This window comes from Carassius gibelio, chromosome B22 (genome assembly GCF_023724105.1).
Source record: "Carassius gibelio isolate Cgi1373 ecotype wild population from Czech Republic chromosome B22, carGib1.2-hapl.c, whole genome shotgun sequence".
NCBI classification, from domain to species: Eukaryota; Metazoa; Chordata; class Actinopteri; order Cypriniformes; family Cyprinidae; genus Carassius; species Carassius gibelio.
Window position 1 is genome coordinate 28365128 of NC_068417.1, and position 23407 is coordinate 28388534.

At 37.0% G+C, this 23407-nt stretch overlaps 1 protein-coding gene across 50 annotated transcripts in view; it reads right to left on the bottom strand.

Moving 5' to 3' along the window:
• Positions 1-1331: 1331 nt before the first annotated feature.
• Positions 1332-23407, bottom strand: part of LOC127988345 (receptor-type tyrosine-protein phosphatase C) — a 75741-nt gene continuing 53665 nt past the window's right edge. For 27 of the 50 annotated variants that reach the window (XM_052591060.1, XM_052591057.1, XM_052591039.1 and 24 more), the window contains 33 exons: positions 23250-23339; positions 23039-23131; positions 17117-17173; positions 16670-16735; positions 15595-15651; positions 15377-15490; positions 15255-15272; positions 14911-15150; positions 13708-13902; positions 13068-13181; positions 12795-12926; positions 12290-12439; positions 11988-12137; positions 11465-11682; positions 11272-11332; positions 10663-10765; positions 10532-10563; positions 10346-10449; positions 10167-10257; positions 9992-10059; positions 9762-9798; positions 9418-9515; positions 9174-9299; positions 8942-9099; positions 8707-8842; positions 7734-7880; positions 7522-7612; positions 7246-7376; positions 6967-7101; positions 6440-6562; positions 6189-6355; positions 5960-6095; positions 1332-2515 (listed from right to left, as the gene is read on the bottom strand). In XM_052591060.1, coding sequence (XP_052447020.1) covers positions 1979-2515; positions 5960-6095; positions 6189-6355; positions 6440-6562; positions 6967-7101; positions 7246-7376; positions 7522-7612; positions 7734-7880; positions 8707-8842; positions 8942-9099; positions 9174-9299; positions 9418-9515; positions 9762-9798; positions 9992-10059; positions 10167-10257; positions 10346-10449; positions 10532-10563; positions 10663-10765; positions 11272-11332; positions 11465-11682; positions 11988-12137; positions 12290-12439; positions 12795-12926; positions 13068-13181; positions 13708-13902; positions 14911-15150; positions 15255-15272; positions 15377-15490; positions 15595-15651; positions 16670-16735; positions 17117-17173; positions 23039-23131; positions 23250-23339 — 4175 coding nt within the window. In that variant the 3' untranslated portion in view covers positions 1332-1978. The remainder of the gene's footprint in view (positions 2516-5959; positions 6096-6188; positions 6356-6439; positions 6563-6966; positions 7102-7245; positions 7377-7521; positions 7613-7733; positions 7881-8706; positions 8843-8941; positions 9100-9173; positions 9300-9417; positions 9516-9761; positions 9799-9991; positions 10060-10166; positions 10258-10345; positions 10450-10531; positions 10564-10662; positions 10766-11271; positions 11333-11464; positions 11683-11987; positions 12138-12289; positions 12440-12794; positions 12927-13067; positions 13182-13707; positions 13903-14910; positions 15151-15254; positions 15273-15376; positions 15491-15594; positions 15652-16669; positions 16736-17116; positions 17174-23038; positions 23132-23249; positions 23340-23407) is intronic. The other 23 variants (XM_052591080.1, XM_052591079.1, XM_052591077.1 and 20 more) reach the window with 6 other exon arrangements.

Genomic DNA, 23407 nt, shown 5'->3' on the forward strand with positions numbered 1-23407 from the left:
CAAATACACAACAGTTAGATGAAAGAGGGAAACATGAAATATGCTATGATAATTGCATGGCTGGGTGGAGTTACGTGTGACAGCTGAATGCAAATGCTGCACCGCAGATTCACTGATGATTTATTTAGGCTAAAGGGAGTTTCCCCTCTTTGACCTGTACAGACGTGGCTCACTGTAAAAGCTGCTTGCATGCATTCACCTTCATGAACCTTCAAAGCTTAGATTTAACAATTACACATTTATGCTTAAAAGGTCAAAATGGCTGCAGGTATAATAAGATAATATCAGTGAAACGTGTCATTCTGATACATCGTCATTTTCATGTCCAAACCTAACTCTAAAAACAAAAAAAAATCTTTTTTTTTTTTTTTTTTTTTTACATTATGGTGTTTAAGCAATAAAAACAAGAAATATAGTGAGCTTTACATTCTCCTTTCAGTATTCACCCACAATTGGCCTCTGGATTTAGACCTAAAATAATATGATTTCAAAAATGTATTTATTTATTTATTCCAGTGTGTTATGAGAAGACAATTACTTCTCTCTCCTGAACCACTGCAGGGCCACCGATGTCCCATTTTCTTTTACTGACTTAAAGGGGAAAATTAAATGAAGTGAGACAAATAGTTTTTTTGGAGACCTCAGCCAATAAACCATAATTTCAGTCAATAAAACATCTTCTGACACACACACACACACACACACACACACACACACATATATATATATATATATATATATATATATATAGAGAGAGAGAGAGAGAGAGAGAGAGAGAGAGAGAGAGAAAGAGAGATAGATTTTTTTCTCTCTCCTGACATTTTTAAAGATTTTTTAAAGTAATTAAAATGGTTTTAATTGTATAAAATGTTTTTATATAATAAATACACTTGCATTCCTGCATTTACAAATTATATGCATAGTGATATATATATTTTTATTATAGCCATATACCTCTATAATGAAAATAACTGATCAATTTTCCTTATACCAGTCTATCATCACAAACCTATTATTAATTCAAAATTGATATCTATTATTCATACCAAAAGCACACTGGTTTGATAGACTGCCTGTGTGTTTTCTTCTTTGTTAGCAAGCACCATCTTGTGGCTAATGCTTGCACTACAAATACTCATGAAGTTAAAAGCACATTCTTCTGGTTTTACAGTATTTACACTTTCTAGGCCAGGTTCATGCACCTGACGAGGACACAAACGGGTTAACAAAACCATAAAGAGGGTCTGACCTGGATCAGCACAAGTGGCACTCTTTTGCTCGTGTTTATTTCACCTGTTTGAGGCTTAGAGCGAGGTAAAACACAACAGCTGTGTTGTTCAAGCAATCCTTTATTCTTTTTTTTTTCTTTTTTTAAAAAGGTACATCTGCTTAAAATGAAATATGTATTAAGCGAATCAGGAAAACAACAGTGAAGTGAAAGATAGTTTGATGACAGCTCTGTAGTGCAAAGTCATCTTTGCTCTTATTTTGGTTTGTTCTCGAACATAAAAGCACTCCCTTCCATTTCAGACACTATAATTTAGATGCAATAAGGCTATGCTTTAATACAGTTTCCATAAAAACTACAGAAAATATCGTCTGTAAGGTCTTATTTTACAATACATTCAAAACTCAATTTGATAGCCTAAAAATCAAATCATGAAGCAAATCCTTTACAAATGTTAATAAACAATATATATATATATATATATATATATGCAAAGCTTTCACACAAACAGCATCATTAGCCTTTACAGAAAATCCAAACCGAAACCTGAGAAATGTACGTTTTATTGGATCAGTGAGATCCTAACCTGAATTCTCCACACATACACACACACACACACACACACAAACTCTAACCTAACATTTAATGTACAATGAAACCCAATGTAAAACAAGAACTCAAAATTATTTAAAAAATCACTCCTTGACACTTGGTGTCAAATTAGCAAAAATATTTTAGCTCCCAAAATGCTTAAAGCTCTACGGTGGTGGTGGGGCCATTGGTGGTGCCCTCGGTGCTGGGTTTCTCTCCCTCTGCTGGTGGAGCCTCAGCAGTGCTGCTCTCCTTGGCTTCCTGCTCACTGCTCTCTTTGGCTTTCTGCTCACTGCTCTCTTTGGGTTTCTGTTCACTGCTCTCTTCGGCTTTCTGCTCGCTGCTCTCTTTGGGTTTCTGCTCGCTGCTTTCTTCAGGTTTCTGCTCGCTGCTTTCTTCGGCTTTCTGCTCGCTACTTTCTTTGGTTTTCTGCTCACTGCTCTCTTTGGGTTTCTGCTCGCTGCTTTCTTCTGCTTTCTGCTCGCTGCTCTCCTTGGCTTTCGGCTCGCTGCTCTCCTTGGCTTTGCTCTCTTCAGCCTCCTTCTGGTCAGCACCAGAAGTGTCATTGGGCTCGCCGAGAAGCGCCGTGGTTTCGTTGATGACCTGCGCGGTGTCGTTTGCAGGTGGCGTCTTTACAGCACCGTTTTGCACCGGGAAAGCACCCTCTAGAGCCTCGTAGAGGAACTTGTACTGCTCCTGTGAGGAGTTTAGAAGTACTTTAGCATTTTAACGTGAAACAAAAGAGTAACAGATTTGATCATGGACACTCTATTTGGGTTGAAACATCTTTGAAGTCACCTTTAAGTGCAAGATTTCATATTTGTGACTGCATTTTGTGAAGTTGAATAAATAAGCTTTCCATTGATCTATGATTTGTCAGGATAGGCTGGGATACAACTATTTGAAAATCTGCAATTATGGGGTGCAAAAAAAAAAAATCTAATAATGAGAAAATAGCCCGTGAAGTTGTCCCAATTCAGTACTTAGCAATGCATATTACTAATCAGAAAGTATGTTTTGATATATTTACGGTAGGATATTTACAAAATATCTTCATGGAACATGATCTTTTACTTAAGATCCCAATGATTTTTGGAATTAAAGAAACATCAATCATTTTGACCCATACAATATTTGGTTGCCTATTGCTACAAATACTGTATACCTGTGCAACTTAAGACTGGTTTTGTGGTCCAGGGTCACATTTAGCAAACGTTAGCAAAGATATGCAGGGCTACACTTTAAAATAGGTAAACTTGTTAACTATTAACTACGACTTTTGTCATAATAAATTCTTAAAGGGTAAGTTCACCCAATAATCAAAATTATGTCATTAATAACTCACACTCATGTCGTTCCAAAACATGTAAGACCTCCGTTTATCTTCAGAACACAGTTTAAGATATTTTAGATTTAGTCCGAGAGCTTTCTGCCCCTACATTGAAACTGTGTGGATGGTCTACTGTCCATGTCCAGAAAGGTAAGAAAAACATCGTCAAAGTAGTCCATGTGACATCAGAGGGTGGGTTAGAATATTTTGAAGCATTGAAAATACATTTTGGTCCAGAAATAGCAAAAACTACGACTTTATTCAGCATTGTCTTCTCTTCAGGGTCTGTTGTGAGAGAGAGTTGAAAACAAAGCAGTTTGTTATATACGGTTCACAAACAAATCGTTCGCTGTAACCGGATCTTTGGTTTGTGGTACACAATGTTGATCCAGTCAACTGCCACATTGCTTCAGTTCTGGACTTCATGCAAGAGAAATTGTCAACAGGCACATGCCCTGCGACTCTTAAGGTTTATGTGGCCGCTATTTCGGCTTGCCATGCCTTGATTGATGGGATGCCACTCGGGAGACACCCTCTGCTCTCTCACTTCTTTCATGGGGTCAGACGACTGAGGCCTGCAGTTAAAACCGAGATGCCTTCTTGGGACTTAGCTATAGTTTTCGAGGGTCTGGTTGAAACCCCTTTGAACCTTTAGAGTCAGCGTCTGATAAACTTCTGACTTTAAGAATGTTTTTTTTCTTATGGTAATAACTTCTTTGAAGAGAATTTGGGATGTGCACGATCTAACTATCTCACCATGATGCTTAGACTTTGCCCCAGGCAGGGTAAAAGTGATTTTGCATCCTCATCCTGATTACCTGCCTAAGGTTCCGTTTTCGGCTGTACACCCGGTCATTCTAGAGGCCTTCTGCCCTCCGCCGTCCACAATGTCGGAGCAGGAGAAATCTTATAGACTGTGTCCAGTTCATTCTCTTCCGGCTTACATCCACCGCACTAGCCAGTGGCATAAGTCAGAGCAGCTGTTCGTCTGTTATGGTGGTGGTAACAGAGGAGCAGCTGCCACCAGGCAGACCATGTCTCAATGGTTCAGGGATGCTATTGCTTTGGCTTATGAGGCGCGGTCTAGCTTCGCCTATAGGTCTTTGAGCTCACTCCATAAGGGGGGTTGCTTCTTCTAGTGCTTTAGCAAGGGGTTCCCCCTTACAACAGGTTTGTGATGCGGCAGGTTTGTCCTCTCCGCACACATTCATAAGATTTTAGAGTTTTAGATTTTAGAGTTTGTCCATGCTACTCAGGGCTCTCATGTCCTTGAGTCAACATCACAAGCTAATGACTGAGGCCTTCTTGTGGTTTGATAGCACACCTGCCCAACCTTAGGGGTCCAGACATTTTCAAGCACAGCGGCGTGGGTATTCTCGTTCCCAATGTGCTGAGCAGTGCAGCATCGACTGAAGCTTTTGAAAGGGAATGTTCCCGGTTACTTAACTTTAACCTTGTTCCCTGAGAAAGCGGAACGAGATGCTGCACTGCATTGCCGTACTGAATATGTCCCAGGACTGCTCTTCAGACAAAATGTCCCATGGAAGCACCTGTGGCGTATCTATTTATATCCCCGTGTTGTGGGCACGCGCCCTGATGACGTCATCAACCGAGGCTATATTACCACCGGGTCAATTCTATCGACGCGTTACACACATTATTCACAGCTGGTCATGAAAAAGACGTTTCTCAATGCGCTGAGCAGTGCAGCATCTCGTTCCGCTTTCTCAGGGAACAAGGTAACAGTTAGGAAACCGGGAATATTCTCTCTTCACACCAGTTCAGTCAGTGTACTGTTTGAGTAAATTAATTACTCCAGTATATTGGTTTGTTTGAACTCAGAGGGAGTGTCAGCCATGTTAAAAAAGTTAACAGCTTAAGTCATTTGCGGATTAATGCTTATTGGAGATGTGAACCGTTTTAAATGCTTTGTTTTGAACTCTCTCTCACAACAGACACGGAAGAGAAGACAATGATGAATAAAGTCATAGTTTTTGCTATTTTTGGACCAAAATGTATTTTTGATGCTTCAGAATATTCTAACTGACCCTCTGATGTCACATGGACTACATCATTTTCCTACCTTTCTGGACATGGACAGTATACCGTACACACAATTTCAATGGAGGCACTGAGAGCTCTCGGACTAAATCTAAAATATCTTAAACTGTGTTCTGAAGATAAATGGAGGTCTTACTGGTTTGGAACTACATGAGGATGAGTTATTAATGTCATAATTTTGATTATTGGGTAAACAAACCCTGTAATTTGCTGCTTATTAATAGTTATTAAAATAGTTATTAAGTTTATGTACTGGGTAGGATTAGGGATGTAGAATAAGGTCATGTGGAATAAGGCACTAATTTGTACTTAATTAGTAGTAATACATACTATTATCTAATATCCTAGTAATATGCATGCTAATGAGCAACTAATAGGTGTAACTAAGATAAAGTGTTACCGATCCGACAATAACAATGGAAATCCCAAACTATCTTTTTCTTCCAAAATGGTACATATCAGTATTTTAAGGAAAGTAGAAGATAATTAAGTTTTTCTACTTTTCTATAAACCTTAGTCAGGGTAGCGCCAAATGTCATTTTTGACAGGAATGCAGATGTGAGGGATAATTCCGTCGTTTAATGGATTGTACTATTAAAACGTACCGATTTGACAGCCGACAAATTTTTTAGTTCATGAAAATGTCATTGTGTCTTGAGAAAAATATATTTAACCCCCTTGTTTTATTTTGAGTATAGCATCTAACCTGATTAAGGTATATAGTTTTTTTAAACAAAGCAAGAACGTACGATTGTTTCTATAATCCCCTGTCTCTCCTTGCGCAAGTTTTTGACTACATGGAAGACATCCACCAGCTTCTCAGTGTATGCGCTGTCCAAAAGGTTCCATAGGGCACAAAAGACACCGGTACGTGATGATCCATTGCTGAAATGAAAGTTTGTGGAAGTTTAAACTCCAACAATCCATCCACCCATGTTCATCAGGAAAAAAAATACAAACTGGTGTTGATGGACTTACTTGCAGTGCACCACCATGGGGATGTTACGGTTCATTTTGCTGTTATCATAATTGCTGTTCTCTCTGATGACCCTTATCATCTCTATCAACTCCTGAGGGTTCTCCGGAAGCTCACGGCCTTTCCATTTCAGGAACTGGTACTGATCCACCTCCAAGACATCTGTCTTCTGTTACAGGATTCAAAACGGATTCATTTGTCTGCAGATGATGTCGTCACAGATATTCATGCTGAGGAGCAGGAATCTGCTTACCTTTGTGGACTTTATTTCCAGTCGCCGCCTCACATACGTTGGGAAGCTTTCTGTCTTTTTTACCTCAATTTCCATCTCTCCGAACGTTTTCTTTTCATCTCCCCAATACTGAGAGCAATATTCCTGAAACAACCCAAAATAGATATGGGGTGAAAAATTGGGCAGAGATCAGTTAATTGTGTCTGTCTGTCTGTCTGTCTATCTATCTATCTATCTATCTATCTATCTATCTATCTATCTATCTATCTATCTATATATCTGTCTGTCTGTCTGTCTGTCTGTCTGTCGGTATCTTTCTATCAATCTGTCTGTCTGTCTGTCTGTCTATCTATCCGTGCCTGTCTGTCAATCCTTTCATCTGTCAGTCTTTACCATTGTCACTCTTGTTATCTGTCTTTCTTTTGCTCAATCTATCCGTCTGTGTATATACTTTAACTGCTTGTCTGTTTGCATATCTATCTCTCATTCTTTCTCTCTGTCTGTTTATCCATCACTCTCTCTCTCTCTGTTACTGTGGGAGGTCGTACATTGCTGTCTTCTTGGCAGTCAGTGAGCATGACCAATGTCTTAGTTTGTTGCTGGTACAGCATGAGCAGGAACTCTCCCGTCGTGTTTGGTAAAGGTCCCTGTGTTGCGATCAGACTCTTCTGACACCAGTAGCCCTGTTGGAAAGCAATAACAAGCATATTTGATTCATATTTAGACATTCTAATCTATTAAACAATTTCTCATTCACTCTAATAACTGTATTTAAAAAAATAACAGTATATTAAATAATATAAATTCAAGAGAATCAAGTTTTGTACAGAAATGAACGAGGCGTTGATGTATTCATTAGATTCTTCTTCCTCATCTGATGAATAATCCTCCTCATCTTCTGGGTCACTCGTCTGGTTGCCCTCAATGTCCAGTCTAAACAGGACTCTGTTAAAGTCATCTGGAACAGAAAGGCTCACTGGTAACTCATCTAATGCTTATTTATAATGAAGAATTAAATGTATGTCTGTATATTATCTATAGTTTTGTAACATGCATTTGAGACCAAAATCTGCAGATTAATAAAGTTGGTGTTGGTAACTGACATGGGATAACATCTGAGTTGCGGTTTTTCTTCTTGTTCTCCTCGCTGCTTGCTGTGTTACATGTTCTCCATTTTTTAAATTTGGGCAGTTTCTTTATAAAGGAAAGCAATGGGAAATTATGAATATTAGTGTCCATTAGTGATTATTATTAAATGATTGATTATTAGTGTCCTAATAATCAATCAGCTGAAAATCAAAGAGGGAGGACAAACCTGGAACTCCATTTCAAGCAAACTGGGGTCATTGCCATCTTTCTGTCGGAGGGTGTTGAGCGCTGAGTGGAATTCAGACAGTGAGACCTCTGTCTCTCCGAACATGTGGTGCTCAATCAGAGCAGTGTGGATCAGTACGTACTGGGCCTGTCACAATAAACAATGCACACAGTTAAAAATGCATAAACGCATCCCCCAAAAAAGTAAAATAAAGACTGTTATAACAGATTGAAAACAGATTGAAAGTTAAGCGTAAAATAAAAGATGTTTTAAAAAAATAAAATAATGGGTGCTATAACTTGGCCATATTTGGTCACACTAAGGAAATATATATATATATATATATATATATATATATATATATATATATATATATATATATATATATATATATATATATAAAACATATAAATGTTCAATTAACTTTCTATTAAAATGTACATTTTAAAGATAAATGAAAATATGATTTTTGCATGTTTAGCTCACGATTACTTTTTAACACTTATATTTAAGATTTCAGAAAGAATAATTAAGATTTAAAGAAAAAAACATTTTAGCATACATAGGTTTAATTTACATTTATATACACAAATGCAAATGTAATTGTAAAATCGTACATTCTAAGCACTACTAAATGTTTGACGGAAGTTTCACCAATGTATTTTTCTTTTAAAGTTTATTCATGTTAAATAACTAAAAATCAGTGAGCAATAATTGGTCATTTTATTGAAATAAATTTATCGAAATAAAAGAAACTGATTGAATAAATATTCAAATATTTAAATAAACTGCTAAATACATATATTATTATGGTTAACAAAATAAGTATAATCATTAATTATATATAAAATAATTCAAAACTGATTAGAGTGTAACATTTAGACCAGTTTGAGCTTTTTAATGATAGCTACTTCAAATTTGGTGTGACACACCAAATGTATTACCAATAAATCAGTGAATAAAATGAAATCACCTCCACTTGAACCATGAGGCATCGCTGGCGACGTAGTTTTGCTACATATCCATAGATATCCACTCTGCCCTCTGCCTCGAGAGATTCAATCATTGCATCAATGCCGATATATGTTCCTGTGCGGCCGACCCCTGCACTATAGAGGATACAACAACATTCACATTAAGCTTTATTCACTCCAAATTACCCTTTTTGTCACTAAATGCATATAATAATCTCTACAGCCTTGTCTTACCTGCAGTGGATCACAATCGGGCCACTGAAGAAGTTTTTGAAGGAGTTAACTCTTCTCCTGAGCTTCAGAAGCAGGCAGGGGTCTCCGGGCACACCATGGTCAGGCCAGCTGATGAACTGGATATGTGTGACTTCTCTTTCTGAGGCTTTCTCTCGCTTCTGTACACACACACATATATAGTAAAAAGTGTCTGAATGAAGCATATAAGAATAAGTGGACCACACACACTTACATTGGCCAGGATCAGATGGCGAATAATGTAATCAGGACAGTGTTGCTCAGATCGGATTTTCACAACAAAATCATCAAAAATCTCAGTCTCTCTGTCCAGAGATGGCCAGTACTGAGCACATTTGACCTGAGAGAACAAACAGCAACAGAGAAAGCAAATAATTAACAAATAACTTATAAAAATTACAAAAACATGAATAAATCCTATAAAAAAAAATATATAACAACACTGGACCAAACACTACCTTGTTTCCTTCCTCACAACGGGTGACCATGACAATAATGGATGACTTTTGCTCCCAAACCATTTGCCAAAAGTCACAAACAGTCTCATCCTTGGGTCCTGGAAAACACGTCCAACAAAATAAAATCAAAATCTAGCCATTGGATAAAATTCAAAACTCACTAAATGTTCACTTTTAATAACCTTTAATGTTGATGTAAACAATTCTGCCACATTTTCATGGTCATTTGGCAACAGTGATATATAATGTTAGGTAAAAGTGTGCATTCATTGGCTGCTTTAAAAGAGGCTTAGCCAATCACAATTAAGAATCATAACCATCTGTTTAATTAGAGGATTTTTTACCTTGGGCTGCAATGTATTTCTTTGGCTCTTGATATCCCTGTAAGGGTTAATGCATTACAGTACAATTGTTAACAATTTTATAAATAAATAAATATTATTTAGCTGAATTATTAAGTATAATAAATTTAAATTGTATTTAAAAATGACCTCTATTAATTTCAATAAAGTTATATTCAAATTATTTAAAGTAAACTAGCATGATATATAGCTAGAGGATAAACGAGCCATACCTCGATAAAGCTGGCATTGATGTAGTCGTCTTCACCTCCAGCTGAGAGAGTAACCCGATTATAGTCATCTGCAAATTCATGCACAAAATGATCAATTCTCTGATTAAAAAAATGAAAACTACACAAGGCACTGTTGGTAAACTGATTTCTTCATGAAAACTGGAGTGATATTTACAAGGTAGAATGTCAACGTAGCGGTTCTTGGACTGGTTTTCCTGTTTCTTCGCTTCTTTGACGGTGTAATTGGAGAAAATGCGGGGAATGCTCTGAGAGGAAGCAGAATCTGAATGTATTTCTCAGTATATATTAAAACAGTAAATGTAGCTTCTGCAGATTTATGGTATGGAGAATCACCTGAAACTCGTCCATAAACAGACGGCTCTCATCAGCGATCTTGGTCTTGTAAGCCTCCACTAAACCTTCGGCATAGATGGGCTCAACTCTGCGCAGCGGTTCTGCTGGAGGACATGAAACATCAGATTCTGAAAGCCGTTTACTTCTGGAATGCACAGAATTGACTGATAGGAGAGAATAACATACGTGTGAGAGGAATCTCTTCATCCTCAGTAGCCCTGTGGTGAGAAAGCCCATCAGAAACATTGATGAACATTTACAGAAAACATTGTGATAATAGAGTTCAGAGGACAGCTGGGATTTACTGTGACACTGACCGCTTTCTTTTGAGAAGGTAAATTTTGAAGAGCACGAAGAGGAGCGCCACTGACGTCACAATGATCAGAAACACTAAGAATCCAACAACTGCCTTGTCATTGTCTGAGGGAGGAACATATTTGCAGATTAAATGTAAACCAAAGAGTATTTTTGTACATTTAAAGGTGCAGTCTGCAAATATTTTCCTCAGTAACAAGATTTTTTAACAAAGAAGTAATGAGATCTAGGCATATCAGTAGCCTAACAATTCAATTTTTCGCAATCACCATGTTTCTAAACACCTTCCCATTCAGAATACAAACAAAGTTCTTTCATGAAATTCTAGCTGTCACTTGATGATAAGTCCTTAACTCAACCTGCTAGTAATTATACAGTACACAGCGCAGCTGTGCATCAGCAGCCAATGAGCTTACTGTTCAACATTCAAATACTGGCCTGTGTTTTTTTAACGTATATATTCACTATTGTAAAAAAAAAATACAAATAAATAAATTACTGAGTGCACCTTTAAAGCACTTTGAGAAAGATACATGAACAGACAAAAATAGAGCTGAACTGAAATTGCAAATATCTCTAGTTGTGCTGGAACAAGAAGAGGTTGCTCTTACACTGAGTAGAAACCTCAGAAGTAATGAAAGCTGAATATCCTTCTTTATTCTTGGCTGTTATCTGAAAATAATAAATATTTAATGTGAAATAATCATGAAAACATTTAAATCCTACATAAACAGAAATTTCAACATTAACTCTTTGGCATGCTGAATGACAGATGGTGAAAGAAATGAAGTGGGATTTAGGTACCTTAATTTTATATGTTGTAAGGTAATAAAGATCTGGAAAATGAAATGAACATTTAGTTTTGTGTTTGGTGATTAGAGGTTCTCCATTGTATGTGATTTCAGCTTCAAATGTTCCCTCTCCTCCATTCCAGACTATCTTTGGTCCATTTTTTTTACATTTTATTTCAAGAGAATTGTGAGAAGGGTGAGTTACTTCAATATCTGGTCTGAAATCGGGTTCTATCAAACAGAATGAAACAAAACAGATTTTAGACACACAATGACCTTTCATTTACATACAAATAGCACTTCATTGCAATATTTATGAAAACTTCATTCAGATTACTGAATTAAAGATTAAATTATTAACAATACACATTATAGATAGAAAATACATGGGGTAAATCTTAATATCCACTAAATAACTGCAAAATGAAAAATGACAGAGGAAAGAGATTTAAAGGAAAAATAGAAGAAGAAGAAGAAGAAGAAGAAGAAGAAGAAGAAGAAGAAGAAGAAGAAGAAGAAGAAGAAGAAAAACTTACGGTCAGAAAGCGTTTTACTCTTATTAGTGTAAATGACATAAGGTTTTTGTTTGATTGTTCCAGTAATACTGCATTCATAGTTTGTATATGGCAATAATCCAGTAATGCTACAGACTGTACTAGTGCCACTGTCTGGTGTACAGCTCACACCTGAAAAGACAAAACATACCTCAATTAGACACTGAACATCTATTACCTTTACTAATATCATAAAGCCCCTGGAGTATTATTACAGATAATGTGCTGATGATAATTTCAGTGATGGTGTATTGGTAAAACAACAGGAAAGTTGCAGCTCTTACGATGATTGTTTCCATGTCTCTCAGGGGTTTTGCAGCTGACTGAATAACTGTCCCATTCAATCCCTGAGCATCGATCTCCCTCGAGTGAAGTCCAGGAGATTTCCAATGAGCTGCTGGATGGGGACTGAAATCGGACATTCTTTTGCCAATCTGTAAGAAAGAAAAATAGAAATCACCAACAATTCAAATTAAATCTTCACGATTCATAGCCGAGTGTACACAAGGCTCTCCATGACTTTGATCAGATGAGACAAAAGTAGAGCTCTTTTGTCATGGAGATGTTGCCTGTGTTTGGAGTAAGAAGGGACAGGAGCTCAACCCAAAGAACACCGTCTCCAGAGTGAAACATAGGGGTGCGAGTGTAATGATGTGGGAAATAATGTTTCAATGTGATTGGAACTTTTTTTGATAGTTATCATGACATTGCTGGTAAATATTTTCAGGTGTGCAGAAGAAAAAAGGAAGAACTCTGAACCAGTGCCATCTGTGTTTGAAATGAACTCACCACATTTGATCTGAATGAGGAGCTCATTACTCTTGATGGGTTGTTTCTCACGAGGATATTCTCCAGTGCAGGTGTACTGTGTGTTTAGTAATAATAACACTGGTGTATTTAAACCATATTTTATGCTGTTTTCTGATAAATAAAGAAAATAAAGCTCATTCATCATCCCCTTGTCTGTTTAATTATAAAATGTAAATATAGTATGATTACAAAAAAAAAAAAAAAAATGTCAATATGAATTCACAGTGCCATCAACACATGTCCATTACTCACTGTTCTCATTATTGATGCAGTTGATGTTAAGCAGTGAAGCATTACATCGTTCTGGTTTATTCATCCATTCAAACTGAGAGGGAATAGTTTCAGTGAAGTTTATGTGAGGCTTGACTGAAACATAAACATTTATGTCATTTAAAAAAATTAAAATAAAATAAAAATGCAGATCAAACTTTTCAAGTCACATCACAAACACGTCAGCAACAAAAATAAAAAACGACAATGAATATGAATTAAGGCAGCAAACAAAATGTAGAATTAAAATTCAAGTAAAATTTAAATAATAACATATGTGTAAAACTGCTTTAAGTTTGTTTTAATTTTGTTATGATACACAAAATATGTTGCGTACATGTATGCAAAGAAACAGATATTAAACATATATTAATAATTAGTGTTTGAAATGCATCTATATAAATTTATAATGTATATCATTATATTTAATTCAGTCATTTTGTAATTAATGACAATAAAATGTGAACAATTCAGAACTGAAAATCAGTCAATTCTACATCATGAGTGAGAGTGAGAATTATTTAACATTTATCATTATTCTACAGACATTACATTTGTGTTTAAACAGCAGTAAAAACTAAACCTAATAATGATCCATCTGTTGAGTTTATTAAATACCAACCTGGGGGCAGATCAACATTCATTGTGTAGTTACATGTGTCCAGTACAACGGTGTGTGTGTGTGCACAAGAGTTTTTCTCCGTTATTTCAACACATTCAGTCAGATCCCATTGAATACCAGTCAATTCTCCTTTCAAACACACTTCATTATCTGTCACGCTTGTCACAACAGTTCTATTAAGAGCTTCTACTTTTTCTGTACAAGAAATTAGAGACAATACATATTACTTCACAATATCTATTCACCATCATAATACAAACACAGTTCAAAAACCTGACATATAAGAATTGATATTGCTCTCTATGATGTTAAAATAAATAATACAAAGCCCCTAAAGACTATTTAGAGACTTACAAATCCCATTTAAAAATGACTATCATTACATACATTTTTCCTGCATCTGTGGGAAGTTTGAGAAAAATAAAATCCACTTATGATTTACCTTTACTCAACTTTTAATAATTTAATTATTTCTGAGATTTGTGCTAAAAGGAAGTGTTTTCTCCTGCTTTTTAAAAGAATTTGCTCTCATACTATGCATGATTATGTGGCTAAATTATTATTTTTTTTACTGTCATTTAGCAATACATTTAGAAATGGCTGAAACATGTTAAGTATTGTAACAGCTTTTTCAAAAATAGACTAAAGCAATGGCAGAAGTAATCATGCTGCGATCAGTGATGCTTATTTGTTTTGTCCAGACCTATTTTTGAAGCTTCTAAAATATAAAATCAAACTTCAGTTTGCTCTTCATGCATCCATGCATTGTTTCTGTATTGCAAATGTTTTCAGAAACGAATATGTTTGATAGCTGGAAGATGACCTTCATCTATTCAGCTACAAGTTACAAGTACAAGCTGCTGTTCACTGAATGATCTAATTCTTCTAAAAAATAAAGTAAAAAAAAATACATAAATAAATAAATAAATAAAGACAAGGGGAAAAAATGAATAAATAAATATTTTAGTACTGGATCTACATTTCTTGATTTCTGGAAAAGACGTTTAATATGAAGAAAAATCTATATTGGTAAATAAAAAACAAAACAAGAAAAAAAAAACATTAAACAAAATGTCAAAATATGATTCTGTTAAGTGTAAACAAACTGGATATTTTTAAGTGTGAGGTCACTGTAAATTACGTCCCATCTGAGTCTATTTCATTATTTTTTATTGATGCAGAAATCTTCTTATTCACACTTACTACTGGAAGTAAAGCTGTTGTTTCCACTGAGTTCACAGTCATCCACACTGACGGTGTACACGGTGCATGGTTTTAACCATTCAAAAGGAATTGTAAAGACAGTCTGGTGAGATATTTCCTCAGCACGGATCTCATTGTGCTTCTCCTTTATCCTGATTGTGTAAATTTGGTCCTTAGAGCCGGTGATATTCACCACATGAGCTTCATTTTCTTTCACACTCTTCAAAATGCTGTACTGACCTGTGTGTAAGTGTGTATGAACAGTCACAAATTCACAAGAAGAAACTGTGTCTTGAACAACACAATTAAAGTTGACTTCACACAACAGACAAACAAATACTCACATGGTCTTTTTGTGGGACCTGAGAAAAGCACATATTTAAATGTTAATCATCATAAATCAAGCAATTTTAATCTCAATAAACATCAATCATTTGTTCAGAGAGCTCAAACTGTGTGGAGTTACCCGTGATGCTGGTGGATGTGTGTAAGGTTGAGGTGGGTTGTGTGGAGGGGAGAGATGTGATGGTGGTGTTTGGAGGTGAGGTGATGGAGTCATTACTTGAACCTGGTTGAGTGTCTAGTTGACAATAAAAGAGTTAAAACTGACTAAACAGACGACTAAAGATGTACTGCAAAGCTCAATTAACATAGAAATAACACATTTCAGAAGCAAATCATTACCTTGATCTGGTGATAGTGAGGTTTGTGTAGGAGTGCGTGAGGGTGAGGGGACTGTTTCTAAAGTTCATGATACTGAGCATCACTTTATGGATTAGGATTAGCCATGGTAAATTACACAATTACGTATACACTAACACTAAATTGAATCTGCACAGCCTTTGACATCAACAGTTACATTTCCGGGAGTTACAACTTGAAAAACTGTGTGATACTGGTGAAATATTTTTTATGTTTAAATACAAATATTTAAAAATGTTACAAATTAACTTTAAAATGTACAATATAATTATCAACATAATTAATGGTACACTTTATTAGTTTTAAAATGTGAAAACAAACTACTGTATAAATGCTACATTTCTACAAACTTGCCAGGTGTTATTAAACAAGACTGTAAAAAGATTTAGTTCAGTACAAAAGACTACTTTATATTCACTTACAAGCTTCATTTTCATTTTATTCTGACAAATGGTGTAATAAAACATCACTAGGAATGTCTATTTATACATGTATAAATACAAAGAGTCCAGTTTGATTGTGTGCTAATGTCTTTAAATGTTGCAACTAAAGAAAACATATTGTAAAAATGTAAATAAGTCTGCAACAGGTATTAAGAATATTATTATAATTACATGTATTAACATTATTTAGGACAGGATAAAGTTTGCTTTTTGAACAAAAATGTTTTATATTATTAACAATATTGTGGTCTATAACAATTTTCAGATGTAATCACTGTACCATACAGTGGATGCAAGAATGGATTATAGCAGCTAAACATAAAAACAGCTTGTGTGACTATAAGGAAATGAATGGTCATCTAAAAAATGTAATCTAAATCTAAATGAAATATATAAAGCTCTCTCACTGTAACTCATGTGTCATTTATTACACCTCTCTATGTGTCATAGGTTGTCTAAAATGTGAAATTGTTTGTTTGGGTCTCTCTCACGCTTAAAAATAAAATAAAATAAAATAAAAGTTCAGAGATGGTGTGCTCGTAGCAGGGCATGATGGGAAGATGGAGGTGAGAGTGTGTGAGAGTGATAATTCAGCAGTTTGATGTCAGCTTTACCTTCAGTGCTGATGTCTGCAGGTGTGTTTGATGAAGTGGTGAGAGTGGAGAGATTTGACTGAGGGGCTGTAATGATGGATGGACACCATGAAACAATATCTAAGCTTATCAAGTTACTAATAATTAGTAATTAATATTAAACATAAAAATTTGTATGAGTATTTCCATTAGCAATGTTTGATTACATATGAATTGGCACCAAAATATACATGATTTTATATATTTTATATTTGATACTAAAATATAATGTTACCCCCAAAATATGTTTATTTTTATTATACACACACACACACACACACACACACACACACACACACATACATTAATCATTACTCAGTACTCAGTAACGTGCTCGCAGCAGGGAATGATGGGAAGCTGGAGGTCAGAGTGTGAGAGATTGTGTGTGAGAGTAATAATGCAGGAGTGTGAGTTTGATGTTATCTTTACCTTCAGTGATAGTTGTGTTTGGTGAAGAGATAAGAGTGGAGGAGTTTGGCTGATTGTCTGTAATGATGGGTTGACAACATGAAACAATATGTAAACAATATATAAACACAGTTTTACAAGTTATTACTGTATATATTTTCTGTCACATATTTTTAATCACGAAAAACATAATAGAAACAGAGCAACACTTGCCACCTGTTTCTGCAACTGTGGAAAGTGTGAGATAAAATAAATAAATAATAATAATCATGAATTACCTTCATCAGAATTACATTATCCAACTCAACTTTTAATAATTTAATTATTTCTGAGATTTAACCGAGTGAACACCTTTTATGCCAAAAGAAAAAAAAAATTATCCTGCTTTTTAAAAGATTTTGCTCTCCTAACATGGTTATGTGGCTAAATTAATTTTGTTACTGCCTTTTAGTAATTCATTAAGAAACGTCTGAAACAAGGCAAGTATTGTAACAGCTTTTTCAAAAATAGTCTAAAGCAATGACAGACATAATGATACTGCGATCAGTGATGCTCATTTATATTGTCCAGACCTCTTTTTGAAACTTCTAAATTATTAAATAAAACTTCAGTTTGTTCTGCATTTATCCATGCACTTTTTCTATAATGCAAATGTTTTCAGAAACACCTATGTTTGATAGCTGGAAGATGACCTTTATTTATTCACCTACAAGTTACAAGTACAAAATAAATGATCTAACTCTTCTTCTAAAAAGAAAGAAAGGAAGAAAGAAAAGAAAAAGGAAAATAAATAAATATTTTAGTACAGGATCTACATTTCTGAAAAAGATGTTTAATATGAAGAAAAATCTGTATTGGTAAATTTAAAAAACATTAAATACAATGTTAAAATATAAGCTGTTGCCTGCAGTGGTGCTGGTGTTCTGCTGTTGTGTGGGGGTGAGTGTGGGTGAGACTGATGTGTAATTCCAAGTGTCTTTCAGATCAGAAGTGTTCCCTGCATGATAATAATTATGTAATCAAATAAAATGTTCACTGGGGTCTTTAACTAGCATGAACATAATTTAAACAACAAAAACTAAAAAATGTGAGGTACAGTGTTCTTATTGTGTTCCTGTTGTATTGTAAAACACCGTTGCTGCTGTCGAGTCAGGTTAGGAACAGGTTTTACAGTAATTTCACAGTAATTACAGAATATATTTAAAGATGTAATTATATGCAGATATTTTTAAATAGAAGTAAAACATAGTTGGTAACACTTTACCTACCTTTATAATAACAATAAGTTATGTGTAATTACATGCACCCTAAACCTAACCGTATGGTAAGAACATTTAGGTAATTAATATTATTCAGTAAATACATGTATAATTACACTGTAACAAACTTAAAATAAAGCATAACCACATCCTGTATATAAACTGTACAATAACAAGTGAACTGTATCAAATGTTTTATTTAAATGTGAGTACATAGTAGTTATTTACACCTAATATAAAGTAGATCTGTTTATAGTTGTCACGGATTTGCCAGGCATCCTGCACTCACAACCAATTATCACCGATCACAATCACCTGACTTTTAATTTGCAGCACCTGTCACGCCTCATCATGCACTCACCACAAAAGCCAGCCACAAACACACAGTCACTGTCCGGTCTCTTCTATGTTACCTAGAGTAATTGTGTGGACTACACCTATCTCTTGGCCCTTGGAGAATTCTCTCGTCGTTATCGTCATCAAGCTAATAATTTGGAAAACCAGCCCCAATTTCTACCTCTGGTGGCTCTGGAGTGTGTCTGTGTGCATGTGGCCTTCCCCTGGATTACCATTCCATCTCTCATTTACCAGATATTACCATCCTTTCAATAAACTGTCTTCGCTTTGATTTAACATCTGTGTCCGTTGTCTTCTGTGTGTGACAATCGTCCTAATTAAAGGTGCATTTCCATGGCAGGAACTTTACCCAGGAACTAGGGACTTTGGGCCTGTACTCAGTGTGTTTCCACCGCAGGAACCACAAACTAAATAAAGTTCCAGGTAAAAAAAAAAAATGCCCCTCAGAAAGTCCCTGCTGCTGAGGTAGTAATTTTTCAAAGTTCCGGAACTTTTGGAGGTGGGACTTGGGCGCTAAACATGCTGACTGGTTAAGTCATGCAGCATTGTGATTTCAACCACCAGTTATTCAGATCGTTTTCTAAATATTACTGTTATTATGTCATGAAATGTAATTTTAAAAGTATTACAGGTGAGAATGTAGGTGTTTAAAACTCAAATCTGTGGTTTATTCGTAAAGACAGCGCCTATTTAAAAATGTATTTAGCTGATTTCGGAGACGTTGATCTCCATGCGATCAGCGGGAGCTCAGTGATCATGTATCCGCTGAGAGCAGCCTCACCTAGGCTAGACCTTCTGATATATGCTGCTGGCTCCGATTTCTCTTTAGTGGTTAAACATAAAATATCATTAGTTTTGGGTAAATCTAACAGGTAATCTTTGGTCTGTATTAAATTTATCTATATGTTAAAATTAAAATAAAAAAGGCAAATTGATATAATATTTTGTTTTATTGTAATGACTGTAGGCTATATATATATACACATTTCCCTGAACTAAGTACATTTCTACAGCTATTATTATGTTTAAATAAAAAAACGAAAGGAGGCAGTGGTATTTGATATCCTATTTCTTTTTATTGTGAATATACAGTGAAGAAAATTGCAGTAGCCAAGGCGAGCTGACGGATGTTATCAAGTACGCTGCTGTTTGCAGAATGACCGGAGTTGAATACGCAAAGTCTGAACTACCGAGGATGCAAGTCCAAAATCAGGGTACTTTGTATTGAGAAATGCATACAGACCTAAGTCACCAGACTATTTTCTAAATCTTCCCGGTACTTTAGATAGCAGTGGAAACGCAGAAAGCAACAGGTCTGGGGGGAGAAAAGTTCCTGGCAAAAAAAGTTCCTGGTACAAATGTTCCGGGTAATTTCGGTGAAAATTCGACGTCACGTCTTATGACCAATGAATTGGGATCCTGCCTAGAGAGACCAATCTACTTAGAGTGTAAATTAAATGAGCCAATGCACATTGGCATGTGACTACTGTATCCAGCTGCCGCTGATCACAGCGTGAGTATAAATAGGCAATAGATGCAGCGCATATTCAGCATCTCACTTCAGAGCCGAGCGATCACATCATTCTGCTTCTGACTGCTTTACTGGCACTGGGTGATGGTCACGATCACTGTCCACATGTCTGGGTATTAAACACGCTGAGGTGGCATTTGTAGATGGGTCATGTTCTCATTGCGGGAAGATGATCATCTTGGAGTTGCGGGCCAAACTCTGTCTCCTCAAAGGGGGACGGAGCTCGATTGCCTCTGCCTTGATCTAGTTCTCATCATGACAGCAGTCAGGTGGGGCTACTTCAGGCAGTAGCACGGGCGGTCTGAGGGTAACAGTGATTGCAAACCCTCCAGGTCAGGAGAGAAAGAGTAGGCTGCACTGCTGTCCTCCAGGACTGTGGCAATGCCTGAATTGAATCCAGAAACAATAGGGCCGCCGAGAGGTATAGGGCTTGAGTGGAAATCTCCACTGCATCCCGAGCCCTTGAGGCAGTGTCAGGGCTTGCAGTATCAGGGGTTTGGATAGAGCCCCAACTGCACTGGCACATCAACTGCCTCGAGTTTCTGTCAGTACACCGTGCGTTGTTCCTTCTCAAGGGGTGAACATGTACTATTTGGATAACACTGTGACTGTTGCATACATCATTCAACAAGGTGGTCTGCACTCCTGTCACATGTCACAACTCGCCCACCTCCTCCTCCTCTGGAGTCAGAAGCATCTGAGGTCGCTTTATGCTGTTCAAATTCCTAGTCTCGAGCTGCTCTCCTGGGAGAATGCATCCATCTCCAGATGGTCCAGCTGATTTGTAGATGTTTCAGAGCCACTCTGCCTTTGCAAATATGCGTTTCTCTCAGTGAGAATTCTTGCACAGACACTGTGCAAGGTCAGGGAGGACGAGGAGCAGGTCCTGTTAGTGATGCCCTATTAGCCCACCAGAACCTAGTTCCCCAAACTAATGCTTCTCGTGACACCCCTCCTTGGCCGACTCCTTATGCTTGGCTTATGCTTGGAAGTGGAATCTGTTCATTGAGTGCTGTTTTTCTCAAAAAGAAGACACCCAAAGGTGCCCGATCAGTCGTGTTGTCCTTCGTCTCTTTCCACCCTCAAAGCTCACTTCTGCTAACCATGACCTGTTCATCAGGTTGCTTAGGGGGATGAGAAGTCTAAATACTCTACTTCCCCCTTCTATACACTATGCTCATAACACTACAGCAGGGCCCATTTGAGCATTTTCAGAGAGCCGAAGTTTCTCTCGATTAAAACTTTGCTCCTGATTGCTCTGGCCTCCATTAAGAGGCTAGGGGACCTGCACACATTTTTGGTCAACGAATCGTGCCTAGAGTTTGGGCCAGCTGACTCCCAGGTAATCATGAATCCCTGACCCGGCTATTTGCCCAAGGTTCCCACTACTCCCTTCAGGGATCAGGTGGTAAACCTGCATGCACTGGCCCTGGAGGAGGCAGACCCAGCCTTAGCTTTGCTCTCCTGTCCAAGCAATGCTACATAGACCGGACACAAAGCTTCAGGACCTCAGCCCAGCATTTTGTCTGTTATGAAGGCTGGCAGAAGGGGAATGCCGTCTCTAAGAGGATAGCCCACTGACTAGTGAGTGCTATCACCTTGGCTATCAGGCACAGGGTGTGCCCTGCCCACTCAGGTTGTAAGCTCACTTTACTAGAAGTGTTGCTCCTCCTGGGCACTGGCTCATGGCGCCTCATTATTTGTAGAGCTTCAGGCTGGGCGACCCCCAACAGTATCACAATATTCTTTAGCCTTCGTGTGGAGCTGGTATCCTCCTGTGTTCTCACCTCCAATTGCTCTAAAGAGTCCATACAGTAGACCCTGTTGAGCGTGGTGGAGTGTCCTGTGCCAGGCCCTCTCTCGATGAGAACTGGTAGAGTGCTGAATTCCTTATGTAGAGACCTAAGTGGATCCCATATGTCTAAAATCCACAGTATGGCCTCAGAGCCTGAGTTTCCCTAGCAGACTTCTGCCATTCCAAGAGGGATACAATCACCTCCAATTTTCAAAATGGACCTAACCCGATATTCATATGTGTATTTGCCTTCGAAACCTCCTTCAGGATAGATGGGGCTTCCTGAGCGCCCTGTTCCAAATGGAAAAGGGTGTGTTTTCCCAGTTTTAGCTAGTAGTACATAGCAGCAGTAGCTGGTCCTCTTGTGGTAAGCCCTAGTCTACACCAAAAAGCAGGGGTGCAGGTGGCTTCAACAGGACACTGGAAAGGGCAGTAACTATGGCCCTTTGTTGGGGATCCCAATTCGTCAGTCATCCAATGTGATGTCGGGAGTGACTGACTGAAAGGGAACGTCTCAGTTATGTATGGTAACCCTCGTTCCCTGAAGGAGGGAACGGAGACATCATGTCTAGACGCCACAGTTCCTATACCACTGCTGAGTGGCTGGGTCACTGGCTTGGCTCCTCAGCAAAAACCTGAATATGCGCTGCATCTGCTGCCTATTTATAATCATGCTGTGATTAGCAGCAGCTTTATGCAATAATCACATGCCAATGTGCACTGGCTCATTTAGTTTACACTCAAAGTAGATTGGTCTCTCTAAGCGAGATCCCAATTCAACGGACATCCAAATGTGATGTCTCCATTCACTCCTTCAGGGAACAAGGGTTACCATATGTAACAGCATTACAAAATGGATCATTATTACTAGGAACTGCATAAGCACCACATAATGTTAATTTATTTTAATTTGTAAAATTTTAAACGTTAAATTCATTCGTTAATTTAGATAAATTGGTAAATGATAAAAAAACATTCAATATAATTAAATACACTGTTACCTGCTGTGTTGTTGGTGTTTTGTTGTTGTATAATGATGCTTGTGGGTAAGATTGATGTGCTTGTCTGAGTTTCTTTCCGATTAGAATTGCTCCCTACATGATGAATATTTAATCAAATCAGATATTTATGGTATACTTTTATCACAGACATAAAAAACAACAAAAGCAAACAAACACAAAACATAAAATATAATGTAAAATACCCTTTTACCTGTGTTGTTTGGGTTTTGATGTTGTATAGTGGTGGGTGCGGGTAAGATTGATGTGCTTGTCTGAGTTTCTTTCTGATTGGAAGTGCTCCCTATATGATAATGTGTATTTAATCAAATCAGATATTTATTGTACACTTTTATCACAGACATAAAAAAC